This window comes from Suncus etruscus, chromosome 3 (assembly GCF_024139225.1).
Source record: "Suncus etruscus isolate mSunEtr1 chromosome 3, mSunEtr1.pri.cur, whole genome shotgun sequence".
Lineage (NCBI taxonomy): Eukaryota > Metazoa > Chordata > Mammalia > Eulipotyphla > Soricidae > Suncus > Suncus etruscus.
In genome coordinates, this window is record NC_064850.1 from 368,076 (window position 1) to 382,929 (window position 14,854).

The 14,854-nt window shown below is 37.1% G+C and overlaps 1 protein-coding gene across 8 annotated transcripts in view; it reads left to right on the top strand.

The window, feature by feature from the left end:
- The window catches only part of KTN1 (kinectin 1), an 82,411-nt gene that overhangs the window by 16,284 nt on the left and 51,273 nt on the right, over positions 1-14,854 (top strand). For all 8 annotated transcript variants that reach the window (XM_049770296.1, XM_049770298.1, XM_049770300.1 and 5 more), the window contains exons 8-16: positions 260-392; positions 3,441-3,528; positions 7,238-7,404; positions 7,828-7,896; positions 10,949-10,986; positions 11,543-11,633; positions 13,216-13,284; positions 13,738-13,775; positions 13,925-14,006. In XM_049770296.1, coding sequence (XP_049626253.1) covers positions 260-392; positions 3,441-3,528; positions 7,238-7,404; positions 7,828-7,896; positions 10,949-10,986; positions 11,543-11,633; positions 13,216-13,284; positions 13,738-13,775; positions 13,925-14,006 — 775 coding nt within the window. The remainder of the gene's footprint in view (positions 1-259; positions 393-3,440; positions 3,529-7,237; positions 7,405-7,827; positions 7,897-10,948; positions 10,987-11,542; positions 11,634-13,215; positions 13,285-13,737; positions 13,776-13,924; positions 14,007-14,854) is intronic.

Here is a 14,854-nt window from a genome sequence, read left to right on the forward strand (position 1 = left end):
GAGTGCTTAGGGACTATACTTGATCTGTGCTCATGAGTTATCCTTATTGGTGTTTAGTATACTGTATATGTTGTCAAGATTCACACTGGGATTGGTGGAATGCAAGACAAGAGCTTTAACCCTCATAACCCTCATATAGAAGATCTCTGGTCTTCTAAGTGAAATTATTAACTAGGTTGTAACAACTTAGATAGGATATTTTGTTTGTGTACATATGTTTGTAAGAATTGAAAGTTTCTAATTTAATTTCTGTTTTTAGGCAGTCTGCTGAGCTAAATAAACTGCGCCAGGATTATGGTAGATTGGTAAATGAACTTGCTGAGAAGACAGGAAAGCTACAGCAAGAGGAAGTCCAAAAGAAAAGTGCTGAACAAGCAGTTACTCAATTGAAGGTGATACATTCTCATTTATAATCATAAATAACCTAGAGGCACTCAATTCAGTGTCTCTTAAATCCTAGATAGCAGCATTTTTCAGCTGGGGGCCACATCACCTTCTGTGGGTTTCTAAAATATTCCAAGATAGTCACAGTGAAAAGTATATCATTTAGGGATCCCACAAGACCAAAGGGCCACTGGTAGCCTATCGGGGCCACCAAAAGAATAGAATCAGTGTCAGAAAGGTACACAATTGGTAAAGGATTGAGAAGTACTGGTATATACTGTATATATATCTGGAAATAGTAGTTTGAAGATTAGTGGACTTGTAGTCTAAAGGCTCTGCTTATATAGACATGTATTTCCTGAGGAGAAAATTGAGTATACATTAGAATTCAAAGTTAAAGACTATTCAGAGTTTGGAAAAAATGAAATTGTCTTATATTTTGACTTTAAATTTACATGTGTATTATAAAGGTCATGTAATTAAAATTATCATCACTCATTCATAGCTTCAGTAAGTTTAGTAGTCAATTTTTCTTCCAGCATTGAAATAGATTAACCAAGTAATGTTCCAGTATCTTTTACTTGATGTATAGTGTACTAAAGTCACAATCTTTCATTACAGAATTGTCCTTGAGTACATTTCATTACTTTGAAAGAGTTGCAAGAAAAAAAATTTTTAACTCTTGCTTGTACTTTATAGCATACACACATTGAATAGTGTGATTTGCTCAGTCTTTATGGGGAAGAGGATTCTTTAAAGTGAACCAGATTCTTTTTATTTGGGAGAGTGGGCCAATGCTTAGAGATTATTTCTGGCTCTGCACTCAGGAACTGTATCATAGCTTCTTAATTCTGTCATTGATAAAATCTTGATTGTACCGGTAATGTATCATCATGAGGCCAGTTCCAGAGTAATTGAGGTTAAAAAGACTGAGCATAATGGAATGTTCAAGTTTTTAATTTAAAATTTTTAATTTTAATTTAATTAATTTAATTTTAAAGTTCCAGTTTACCTCAGGAAGCTCACCACAAAGAGTGATGAGATTAGAGAAATAACTACATTTTGAACTGTCCTAATAATGAAAATGTATGAGGGAAATGGAGAGCCTGTTTAGAGTACAGGCGGGGGTCGGGTGGGGAGGAGGGAGACTTGGGACATTGGTGACGGGAATGTTGCACTGGTGATGGGTGGTGTTCTTTATATGACTGAAACCCAAACACAAATATGTATGTAATCAAGGTGTTTAAATAAAAAATAAAAAAAATTTAATTTTAATTTAATTAATTTAATTTTAAACTAATTTAGTTTAAATTAATTTATTTTAATTAAAATGTAATATAATCTTAAAACTTAATATTTACTCTTGATAATTTTTGTATTTTTGGGCGGGAGATTTATTTAATATTTTTGTTGTAATATTTGTGTTGCTTATAGATTTACTGCTAGTAAATGGAGATTTGTTCTATCTAGATTTGGATAAGTAAGTTGCATTGAAAATTATAGGTGTAGGGGCCGGAGAAGTGGTACAAGGGGTAAGGAGTCTGCCTTGCCCGCGATAGCCTAGGACAGACCTCAGTTTGATCCCCCGGTGTCCCATATGGTTCCCCAAGCCAGCAGCGATTTCTGAGCGCATAGCCAGAAGTAACCCCTGAGCATTACCAGGTGTGCCCCCCCAAAAAAAAATTATAGTTGTACTAGAATGCTGTACTGTACCTCAAAATCAGAATTTTACAATGCCTACTTCAGTTTAGTTACAAGTAAAATTTTTTTGAGAGCTTCCAGCTGAAGAAGGCTTTGGTGGAAATCAGGTTGTATCTAACATGTATGTAGTTTGGATCTACACACGTGATCCAACTATTGATAAGAAAAGGCCACATAATTGGGCTTCTAAAATAATTTCCAGTATATACATATACATAAAATCTCTACATACCGTATTTTCCGGCGTATAAGACGACTTTTGAAACAAAAAAAAAGTCAACTGAAAATCGGGGGTCGTCTTATACGCCGAGTATATCCCGAAAAATGTAAAAATGTTTCAATATGCCGCTAAACGAAAATTGTCTGAATATTGCCACAAAACGAATTTTCCAACTCGATCCTGCACCAATCACTGCAAGGCTGCTCCGACCGCCTCTCTAACTCAGCCAATCCAAGCTGGCTTTTTATGCATGCAAATTAGACAACGTTCTGGACCGAATCTACACTGTCAAAAGCCTGCTCAGATTGGCCAGAGTCAGAGAGGAAGTCTATGACAGTATAACCTTTGGACCTTTGCTTGTTGCGATTGGCTCACTGTGTGGTACATGAGCACAGGAACACATGCAGCACATGCAGCGCAGGAACATTCTGTCTGATACAGCAAATATAGGCCTAAACCTATGTTTTAACTGCAAAATTAGGGGGTCATCTTATACGCCGGCAAATACAGTATATATATATGCACGTTAAGTATACAGTGATTTTGACTGATGATACCTTTTTTTGTTTTGTTTTGTTTTTGTTTGTTTGTTTTTGGTCACACCCAGCAGCACTCAGGGCTTACTCTTGGCTCTACGCTCAGAAATCACTCCTGGCAGACTCGGGACTATACGGGATGCCGGGATTCGAACCACCATCCTTTTGCATGCAAGGCAAACACCTTACCTCCATGCTATCTCTCCGGCCCCATGATTATATCTTTGTGCAGGTCGAGCATACCTTACAAAAAGTTTGAATATGTGCTTTAGAATGTGCTCTTATTTTTTGTTTTGTTTTGGGGCCACACCCAGCGGTGCTCAGGGGTTACTCCTGACTGTGCTCAGAAATCACTCCTGGTAGGTTTGGGGAACATGGGATGTTGGACAATTCTGGATTTGTCCTGGGTTGGCCGCTTCCGGAATATGCCCAACTGCTATGCTATTGCTCCAGCCCAAAATAAGCAGCTCTTAACAAGGAGTAAATGTAGAGTCCAGCCCAAAAAAGAAAAAAAAAAAAAAAAAAAAAAGAGTGAATGTGTATGCTTTGATAAGATTAAAAATTTTGTGTTTGTGCTAACTTATCCTTTCTTCTTTGAGGTTCAATTGCAAGAAGCTGAGAGAAGGTGGGAAGAAATCCAGAGCTATATCAGGAAGAGAACAGCAGAGCATGAAGCAGCACAGCAAGGTAAGAAAATGTATTCTTGTAATTTTAGATTATGTATTCTGGATAAAATTTTCTCCCCTTCATGTATAAAGAAATTATGACCTGGAGTTTTTTATAGCTTAATTAAACACGTTTTACAGTGTAGAGTTACTTTATTTGTTTGTTGGTTGGTTGTTTTTTGGCCCATCTAGCGGCTCAGGGGTTACTCCTGACTCTGCACTCAGAATTACTCCTGGCAGGCTGAGGTGACCATATGGGATGCCAGTGACTGAATCTGGGTTCCCCCATTGCAAGATAGACCTACCTTACCTGCTGTGCTATTGCTCTTGCCCTCTTTCTCAGAGTTTTAAGAATAGCCTCTATGTTAGTTTTGTGTGAAACATTAAGTTGTAGATAAAATTGTGGCCCATAATAGGGTAATGGGAGCCTACTTACTTAACTTATTTTAGTTTCTCTGGTTATTTACTCTGATTTTTTGGGGGGTCATTTAGGTTTTGTTGCTCAGAAATAAAACACTTAGTATATTTTGAAGAGAAAAGCAGCAAACATTACTATTCCAACTTAAAACAGCCTGTTTAAATGTAAACATTTGCAATTTTTAATTTACTAAGTTCATTAGGTAATACTTGTTTTATTTATTATTTATTCATTCATTTTTTTGTTTATTTTTTGATCCACACCTGGCAGTGCTCAGGAGTTACTCCTGGCTCTGTTCTCAATTGCTCCTGGCAGGCTTTGGGGGGACCATATGGGGTGCCAAGGATTGAACTCAGGTCAGTCCTGGGTTGGCAGCATGCAAGACAAACGCCCTACCGCTGTAATATCATTTCAGTCCCCATCTATTATTTATTATTTATTGTTCCTTTTTTATAACATTACTCTGGTGGGTAGGACACTTGCCTTGCTTGCTGCCAACCCAAGTTCGATCCTTGGCATCTAATATGATCTCCTGAGCACAAATCCAGGAGTAACCCTTGTGTACCACCAGGTGTGGCCAGAAAAAAAATTTTTTTAACTGTTTTCTCCCTTGATCCTATTAATGAAGTCATAATCTTCTTAATGATAGTGCAAACTATTTGGTGCTTTGTTGTCCTTGGTTTATGTTTAGTATTTAAGTTTACTCCAGATATATGGAGATATTTTACATATAGTTTGTATTTCGGTAAGATCCATTGGCTTATTTTAAAAATATCAGCAAAGTGAGGCCTGAGTGGTGGCGGAAGCAGTAAGGCGTCTGCCTTGTGTGCAGTAGCCTAAGACGGACAAGGCAGGAGCGATTTCTGAGCGCAGAGTGAGGAGTAACCCCTGAGTGTCACCAGGTGTGGGCCAAAAACCAAAACGAAAAATACTCAACAAAGCATGATTTATGATGGTTTTTGCCATCATAATTAAATTGTTTATTCGTCTGTGCAGTTTACAATTATAAATAGTAGAACCTCACTCTGACCAGAAGTTCATCTATTGTGTCTGTTCTTTCTATAATAGAAAGTGAAAGCTTAATAGTCTCAGATTATTCCACCCACCTTCCCTTCATTCTCAGTTTATGGTTTTTCATATGTTCTGATTATATTAATAGTTATTGTTTATATCATTAAGATGATCTGAGATACTTCAATTTTCTAAAATTTTAAGCAATTCTGTAGAGCTAATTATTGCCATACATTTTACCTTGCTTGATTTTGTTTAAAACTTAAGACATAGTTAAATTTTTTGTATGCAACCTTTTCCCCTCTCTAGCTTTCCAGTTAGATACTGGAAAATTACTGGTGTTTTTTATTTTGAAAATTTTTTCCCCTTGGTTGTCTCCTCTTGACTTTTTTCTGGGTTGAATATATAGCCGACTTCTTAGTCTTGTTTTCTGAGTTACATGAACACTGTCATCTTGCTTGCTTTATCTCCCTCATGTAATGATAGATCTTTGGCATGGCATAAATCTTTGGCATGGCATAAATCTTGAAGTAGTTTTATTGCAGCTTTGTGCATATGAGAATGCCTTTATGCTTTCTGCTTTTATGTTTGGAGTTTTACTGAGTAGAGTTCTAAGTTGGAAGTAATTTTTCTTGCAAAATTCAACTTTTTTGCTTGTTGGTAAGAAATATGCTAATTATTTTTGAGTTCTAATCTGTTATGGTTTATCAAGAAGTACCGTCTTAAAACTTATCCATGTATTTGTGTCTCTGCTGTCCTCTACCTCTACAAAGTCTTTTTTTTCCTTCTTTGCATCATTTCTTTATCCTTGGTTGTGATCCTCTCCCATCCCATTTATCTGTGTCTCCATATCCTGAACCTTTCTAGATTGAAACAGTTTCCTCCCCTCTCCTCTATACAAATTTAGCAATTATTTGTTTGTTTATTTTCATTTATGAATTGTTTGAAGTCTACTAATACTAAGCATTATTTTGGGGCCGGGTTCAGGACATCTTGGTTCTTGATTAAGCATGACCATGCAGTTTAGTCAATATACTGAGGATTACTTAGGCCACTCTGATGTGGCTTGGGGCCCCCAGATACTTGGAATCCTTCAGGGCTGTATATAGAGATGTTCAGGGGGCTATATTGTATATGAGATCAAATTGGTTTGGCAGCATGCAAGACTTGAGCCTTAATCCTTAATGCTGTCTCACTGGTTTGTTAATTTCTTTATGATTTGAAGTCACATTTATTTTGGATTACATCAAGAATTTACCCCTTATTTTCTTTGTTATTTGGCATCATTGCTAAAAAGAGAAACAGACAAATTGGTTTACTTGTTTGTGTTGCCTTTTTATTTTTGTTTTTCTCATGTTCTCTCCCTTGTGATGACCAAGGATGCTCCTCCATTTAGTGGATGCTGCCTTTTTCATACTTCGTTGCAGTGCTTCCTAAGGGATGTAGACTTTAGTTGCATTATTTACACATATACTTCATGCTAATGTGACAGATTGCCTGCTTCGTTGTAGTTTCAGAGATTCCAAGTATTAGAACAACTGGAATTGCAGTCAGCCCACCTGAGCAGGAGCTAGGGATTGAGTTTTTTTTTTTTTTTGTGTGTGTGGTTTTTGGGTCACACCCGGCAGTGCTCAGGGATTATTCCTGGCTCCAGGCTCAGAAATTGTTCCTGGCAGGTCATGGGACGCCGGGATTCGAACCGATGACCTCCTGCATGAAAGGCAAACGCCCTACCTCCCATGCTATCTCTCCGGCCCCAGGGATTGAGTTTTTGTTTCACCAATTTCATGCTTGCAAGGCAGGTGTCTTTGAGCTATCTCTGGGATCCAGAGAAAGGTTTTGTTCATTTTAAACCATGATATTTGTTAGCCAATGGCATCTTTCTTTCTCAGATAGGAGAGTATGGGAAATTTAAAAGAAAGTTTATCTGATCATGTTTGAAAAAGTATCATTGGGAAGATAAAGAAGGAGGGATTATAAAAAAGAGAATACATAAAGAAATGTTGAGTGCTTATTTATTAGTCACTCGACACATTTATTTTGTGCCAAATAAGCCTTGAGTCTAGTTTTGCTTAGAGAAGAATACAAGCTCTAATCTTGACAAGCTTCTCTGGATGAAGAGGATACAATGTTAGTGATAAGTATACATCAAATGGTAGGCATATGCTAGGAGTGAGTATGCAGGAGGAAAGGATCTTGAGAGATTTAAAGAAGGTTTTCTGGAGGAGCTGATACCAAAATAAAGATCAGTAGCAGCAATCAGCAAAGGAAGGCTTGCTTAAAATGTGATGTTTTGTTACAGATTTACAGAGTAAATTTGTGGGCAAAGAAAGTGAAGTGCAGTCTCTACATAGTAAACTTACAGATACCTTGGTATCAAAGCAACAGTTGGAACAAAGACTAATGCAGTTGATAGAATCAGAGCAGAAAAGGGTAAACAAAGAAGAGGCTCTCCAAATGCAAGTCCAGGTATGTAAATATCTATTTTTCAAAAAATAAAAAAGGTGGGCATTATTTGTGTCTGTGTAGAAGAGGAAGTATCATATCTTAATTCTGGAGCGGTAATAAATGATCCATGGCTTAATTGTTGAGCAATGTCATTCAGTATTTTATGTTTAAATAGTACTTGAAAATGTCTTCTCCCAGTCTGAACTCTTGTAGGAACTGCACGATATACTCTATTGTACAAAGTTAATCATTGTTTATAATGATGTGAATAAAATCATGAATTAAAATGTTTAAAACGATGTTGTTAAAATGATGTTTGCAATATAAGAAAGATTTTTAAAATATATTTATTAATTGGTATTGCTTTTCCCTCCCACCCTTTTATTGTTACTTTTTTTTTTTTTTTTTTTTTTTTGCTGCCCCTTTTATCGATACTTATGAAAGGATATTTTGGAGCAGAATGAAGCTTTGAAAGCTCAAATTCAACAGTTCCATTCCCAGATAGCAGCTCAGGTAATGGTGCTTACTTAGTGCTTATTATTACTAATAGCTTCTTAGCCATTTAAGTACTCATCGTAGTGCTTGTTGAATGCCAAACATTAGATTAGTAGTTGGAAGGCTAGTAATTGGATCAGCAGTGATGATCCTGATTACTATATATTAGAAAGCTCAGTCTAACAAATTAGCAGGTAAATTCATCTCACCATTGAGAAATATATCTATTTTTTTCTACAAAACAGGAGTAATTGACCAAATAGTTCAAAACTAGTTGTATTTTAAAAACTGTTCATTAATACTTTTTAGCTGTAAGGAAATGCCTTATGCACCTTTATTAAAGGTAGCAGTTTTTAAACCATTTCTCTCTGATTATATATTCAAAAGAATAATTTGAAATGTACTTGTTCAGTTTAATGAGTGGGCAAGCCTTCCAATTTAGAATGGAAAAACGTGTCATTCTTTGATAACATTATTGATATATACTTATATCTGTTCCTTAGTTGTAAATAATAGAAACTTAGAAAAAGAGAAGCTTCACAGGAATGTTACGAATTTCAGCTTCAGTTCAACTTAAAAATTCTAGCATAAAGTACCGCTTAGATTAACTGAGAATTGGAGAGATGGATAATTTAGTTGCCTGGAGCACATGCTTTGCATGCATGTGTCCTGGATTTAATCCCCTGCCAGGCATGGTTTTCTGAGCAGCCCTCTGAACACTATGAGGTATGGCCCAAGAGCTAAAAGCCATAAAAGGGGGATGTGGGTGGGATTGAAATATGACTTTCTGGGGCCAATGAGGTGGCGCTAGAGGTAAGGTGTCTGCCTTGCAAGCGCTAGCCAAGGAAGGACCGCGGTTCGATCCCCCAGGCGTCCCATATGGTCCCCCCAAGCCAGGGGCAATATCTGAGCACTTAGCCAGGAGTAACCCCTGAGCATCAAATGGGTGAGGCTGGAAAAAAAACAAACAAAACAAAAACAAAAACAAAAAAAAGAAATATGACTTTCTTATGTAAAATATAGGTTTATCTTTTATTTTTAAGAATTTTATCTTTTAAATTAAAATGTTTAAGCTTTTAGTATAATTAAAAAAATAAAAAATTTCAGTCATATCATCATAAGATAGTTACACGTTGTTGATGGTTCCAGCATCCATTTCTTTTTTTTTTTTTTTTTTTTTTTGGTTTTTGGGCCACACCCTGTGACGCTCAGGGGTTACTCCTGGCTATGCGCTCAGAAGTTGCTCCTGGCTTCTTGGGGGACCATATGGGACGCCGGGGGATCGAACCGCGGTCCGTCCTAGGCTAGCGCAGGCAAGGCAGGCACCTTACCTCCATCGCCACCGCCCGGCCCCCAGCATCCATTTCTTTACCATTACACATCACCAATATCCTCATTCTTATCCATCCCACGTCCAGTTGGTCTCTGGCAAACATTCTCTCTTTCTTTCTCTCTCTCTCACTCTCTCTTTCTCTCAATCTCTCCTCCTTTCTCTCTCTCTCTCTCCCCCTTCCCCTCCCTTTCCTCTTCTCTTCTTCCTCTCCTTTCAGCACCTAGTTCTTGTCCAGAGTGATTATTTCCAAATATTGTCATAGTGGTCCCTTCTCTGCCCTAACTTTCCCCTCTTTATGGCATCTTACCATAGGCCAGACATCTTGGCTCTTGACTCTATTGTCTTTGGTAAAATGTAGTTACAGTATTGAATTCAAACTCACATAGAAACAAGCCCAGAGGTAGTGTCAACAACAACAACAAAAAAAAAACATTGTGCAAAAGGTGCCTGGGAGAAGGACCTTGAGAGACTGTTGGGTTATTGATACATTGGATGTGGGGGTGGTGATGTAGTGTTGCAGTATATAATAATAATAATAAGAAGAAGAACAACAACAATATGCTTAAAGCTTATTCACATGTTTTCTCAATAAAAAGGAGGAGACAGACAGCTATCATTACTTTTTGGTAGAAATTATAGTCTAAAAGTGGGGAAATTGCATATTTATGGATGTATTTTTAATTTATCAGATTAAATTGGATTGAAATTTTGTTTCAGAAAATGTTTTCATTTTTGTTTCGTTTTGTTTTTTTGGAACTTTACCTGGTTGTGCTTAGGGCTTGCTTCTGACACTTCTTTCAGGGATTACTCCTGGCAGGCTGGGGGACCATGGGATGCCGGGGATTGAACCCAGGACAGCTGTGTGATGGGAAAATGCTCTCCCCACTGTACTAAAGCTCCAGCCCCAGTTTTGCTTTCTGACCTGCCTAGTACTGAGCTACTCCTGATGTGAAGTTTGGGGAATGTTCCTGGTGGTACTTGGGTAGATGGCACTAGGAATAAGCCTGTTCTCTAGCCTGTTGAGTTAAATCTCTGGCCATAGATTAAGGGCTTTTTTTTTTTTTTTTAATTAAGTATTTTGAGCTCACTCCCTAGTGTCTAGGGTTTAACCTTAGTTCTACTGTCACAGATTGATCACTCCTGGAAGGGCTTGGGGGATAGCAAATAGAATATCAGGGGCAAGCTATACTATCTCTGGCCATTGGATTGAGATCTTAAATTATCAGCTGAAGTGTAGCTCTAGAAAATTTAGCAAGAGTTAAATACTCAAAGTATTATAAGTACCTTTTATTTTTGTTTTGTGCTTGGGGTTCTCCCAGCTTGGTCCTCACTCCTGGCAATGCCAAGGATAGAACAGGGACCGCCTCTCGTGCAATCTAGCCCAGTTGAGCTGTATCTCTAAAGTGGGTATTACTAAGAACAAGTAATCTGAATTATGAGCGGTATCTTTTCATTATTGGAAGTTGTTACTAAGGAAGCATAGAGATGAAAATCTTTGCTGCTTTTGTGACATACTTGTCACATATCAGTTACATTGTTTTCAAGCCCATTCATTTATTTCGTTTAAAATATTAATAATTATTAATATTGCTGTTGATGATCAAACTTGCTTTTAGACTACCAGGGGTTTGGTATCATCTATTCGTGTACATTATTTTAAAACACACTTTTAAAGCTGTTCCGAGTACTGTTATACAATTAAACACTTGCATGTTGACCCATTTTTTTCTTTTTCAGACTTCCGCTTCAGTTTTAGCAGAAGAATTGCATAAAGTGTAAGCTTATCTTTCTACTTTTTTTAATAGTTACTTTGTCACCACTAACTGATACCTATTAGACACAGCACTTAAAAATTAACTATGTATTTTAACTTGTTCAGAAATACTTTCAAGAAGATTTGGAGCAATCCCCCACCCCTCCCTGCTCAGTGAGTTGGGTCCTAAATATGTTACACATTTGTGTTACTAATTTTTCCTCATAGAAAGATTGGGGTAAACTTTATAAAAAGTCATTTGGTTTTAGCAGTTGTGTGGAAGAGATCAGTGTGATATGGGATCATTGGCAGTAAATTGGTTATTGTGTTTAATAAGTAGTTATAACTACGCTTAACTATAAGTAGTATGATCAAAAAATTTTGTTTCTTATTACTTGACCTTGAGTTTTAAATTAGTATGTATGTTATAGTAGTGCATATGACATTTCATTACTAAACTTAAGGGCTATAAAATAAATAGAAGATACAATAATTTGGGGGAAAAATAAGGTAATTCAGTTCTTTGATTTGTGACTTCTAAATGTTTATTGAATATACAAATGTATTTCCTGTTAAAGGATTGCTGAAAAGGATAAGCAGATAAAGCAGACTGAGGATTCTTTAGCAAACGAACATGATCATTTAACAAGTAAAGAGGAGGAACTCAAGGTACAGTCATTTCTACAAATAACTGCTGTTTTTCTGTTTTTCACTTAAAAAGAGAAATTACCATATATACTTGAGATTAAGCCAGCCAAAGTATAAGCCGGACCCCCCCCCCCCCCAATTTTACCCTAAAAACTGGGAAAACTTACTGACTTGAGTATAAGCCAAGGTGGAAAATGCAGCAGCCACTGATAAATTTCAAAAATAAAAATATATACCCAAAGCAATTACAATAATTGAAGTATCAGTAGGTTAAATGTTTTTTTCATATTTATTGCTAAAGAACTGTAAACTAACAACAATAACTTGAAAACCTTAGCTTAACAGGTAATCAAGCTAAATCACAAAGGTTAAAATCCTTCAAAACTGGATTCCTCCTCCTTATCCTCATCTGTATGTCCAAACAGAGCTTCAGCTGTATCTAATGTGAGGGTATTAGCACAGACATTGTCATCATCACTGAGTTCACAGATATCCTCATCACTGCTGTCAGTCTCATACAAAGCACAGAATATTATGGGTTAAATGGTTTAGTGGCATCCAGTTAAGTTCAGCAGCCTACCTCTTCAGCTCGACCATGACTTGTGGACTGAGCTGAAGCACCGCCCCCTCCAGCAGAAGGCAGAAGACGACTGACTGGAGAATACGTGCATTTGATTCAGTGTGTGTGCACTGAATCGGATAACCTATATGACCCGAGTATATACGGTACTTTGAGAAATAGAGTTTAAAAAGCTGTTGATGGGGCCAGAGCAATAGCATGGCAGGTAGGGCATTTGCATTGCTGCATCCCCTACATCCCATATGGTTCCCCAGCAAAGCCAAGTGTTGGGTATGTAAACATTTCAATGGGATTATTATGTTACTGACCCTACCCTGATTGGTGATTGTGCCCTACCCTAGGGTGTGACCTGGCATTCTGCTCCCACCCTAGGGTGGTACCTGATTCTGCTCTCACCATTGGGTGGTACCTAATCCCACCATTGGGTGGTACCTGATTCTGGGGGATAAAAGCAAGGGTCTGTGGAAGGCGAAGGGCTTTTTGGCTGAAACTGATGCTGAGGCTTTGGGCTTCAGTCTTGTCCACCAAATAAAGCTAATATTTTCACAAGCCTGACTGTCTGCTAGCCTTTTACCTGCTGCTTCACCTCAGAACTGCCGGCTGAACAGGGTGGCAGACGCGAGCTACGAGCTGGAGGGGAAAGACCTCATCCTCCATCCCTCCATCAGTCAACCCCATCAAGGGCTGACTTGCAGCCAAGAATCACCCCATGAGCACAGAGCCATGAGTAACCCCCAAGACCAGTTGTACCTCCCCTCCAATAAATTGTTCATAATGTGTTTTGGTCATACAACATATTTTCATATACAACATCTTTTATAGATCTCAAAGAGAAATTACAGGACTTTTATTACATAATATAATTATTATAATTTGATCAATATTACCAATAAAATGGATACATTCTCTCTGAAATAATAAATTATAATTTAAGACCTTGGACTTGGTAGAAAAGATGTTTTATACATTATAAATGTCAGCTATTATTAAATACCTCCAATACTACTTTGTTTATTTTTCTAGGATATACAGAATATGAATTTCTTATTAAAAGCTGAAGTACAAAAATTACAAGCCCTAGCAAATGAACAGGTAGATGTTTATTGATTTTTTTAACACTTATGTGAGAATTTTGGTTTGAATATATTTGTTTGCATTGACAATATAAGACACTTTCATTCATGTAAATATGATGGTTATGTTTGACAGTGTGAGTTATTGTTGAAAGTTTTATTTGAGGGTCTCATGTTCACATAGATGATATTCTTCACATAATTGCAATTAGTGTCTGATTCAATTAATTGACCACTTTTAAAATAAAGGAACTCTTTAAAAACTTACTTGTTTTAACTTCTATTTAATCAAAAGATACATCCTCTGCTAGGATGAAAATTGAAGTAGAGTGAGAAGTACAAAATGTTAGATGGTGAAAAGTATGGCACAATCTAAAAATTCACATATATTAAAATTTAAGAATAAGTGAAAAAATGGTTTTAAAAAATGATTTCTTGGAAAATGATTTAATTCTCATCTCATTCCAAACAGGCGATGGCAGCACATGAACTGGAGAAAATGCAAAAAAGGTGAGTGAAGTATTACTGTGCTAGACTCAAACAGTTATATTTAAATATAATTTAACAACACAAAATGTTGCTTCTTGTATCTGATCATTTTGCATATAATTTATAATATTCTGCATATATGAAGCATTTTGATTGACTTTTTCTCATAGTGTTCATGTTAAGGATGATAAAATAAGATTGCTTGAAGAACAGCTGCAATGTGAAATTTCAAACAAAATGGAAGAATTTAAGGTATGTGATTAGACTTGTCAATTCAGTTTTGTTTGGAGTTTTTTTGTTTTTTTTTTTTTTTTTTGGTTTTTGGGTCACACCGGGCAGCACTCAGGGGTTACTCCTGGCTCTATGCTCAGAAATCGCTCCTGGCACGCTCAGGGGACCATATGGGATGCAGGGATTCGAACCACAGTCCTTCTGCCTGGCGCCTCACATCCAGGCTATCTCTCCGGCCCCATGTTTGGAGTATTTTAAATAGTTTTCATTTGAAGTGAATCTTGAAATATCTTATATATAATTACCCTGAAAAAATGTGTCTAGCTACATGAAGACAAATGCTCTTGCTGCTGTGCTATCGTTCTGGCTTTGCCTAGTATATCTTTATGTAACTTTCTTAAAATGGGCTTGAGAATATTGCCTATCCTTTATCTACACTTGGTATTTATTTTGTGATGGTTTTCTCTCCATTGTTGGTGTAGTACTACCTTGTGGTCATGGCTCCCAGTTGGAGCATTTTAAAGCATTCTGATAATCACTGTGCAGTTTCAGCACGCAATAAGATTTGCACTTTTGGGGCCCGGAGAGATAGCATGGAGGGAGGGCATTTGCCTTGCATGCAGAAAAACAGTGGTTCGAATCCCAGTATCCCACATGGTCCCCAAGCCTGCCAGGAGCAATTTCTGAGAGTAGAGCCAGGAGTATCCCCTGAATGCTGCCGGCTGTGTCTCCACAAACAAACAAACAAACAAAAAAGATTTGCACTTTTTCCTTTCTAAAAGAAAAAAGAAATATTTAGTTCTCACTTGTTCAAGCAGAAAGTCTAATAAGCTACTGGCAGAAATGGCTTAATTCTTTTGAAAATCATA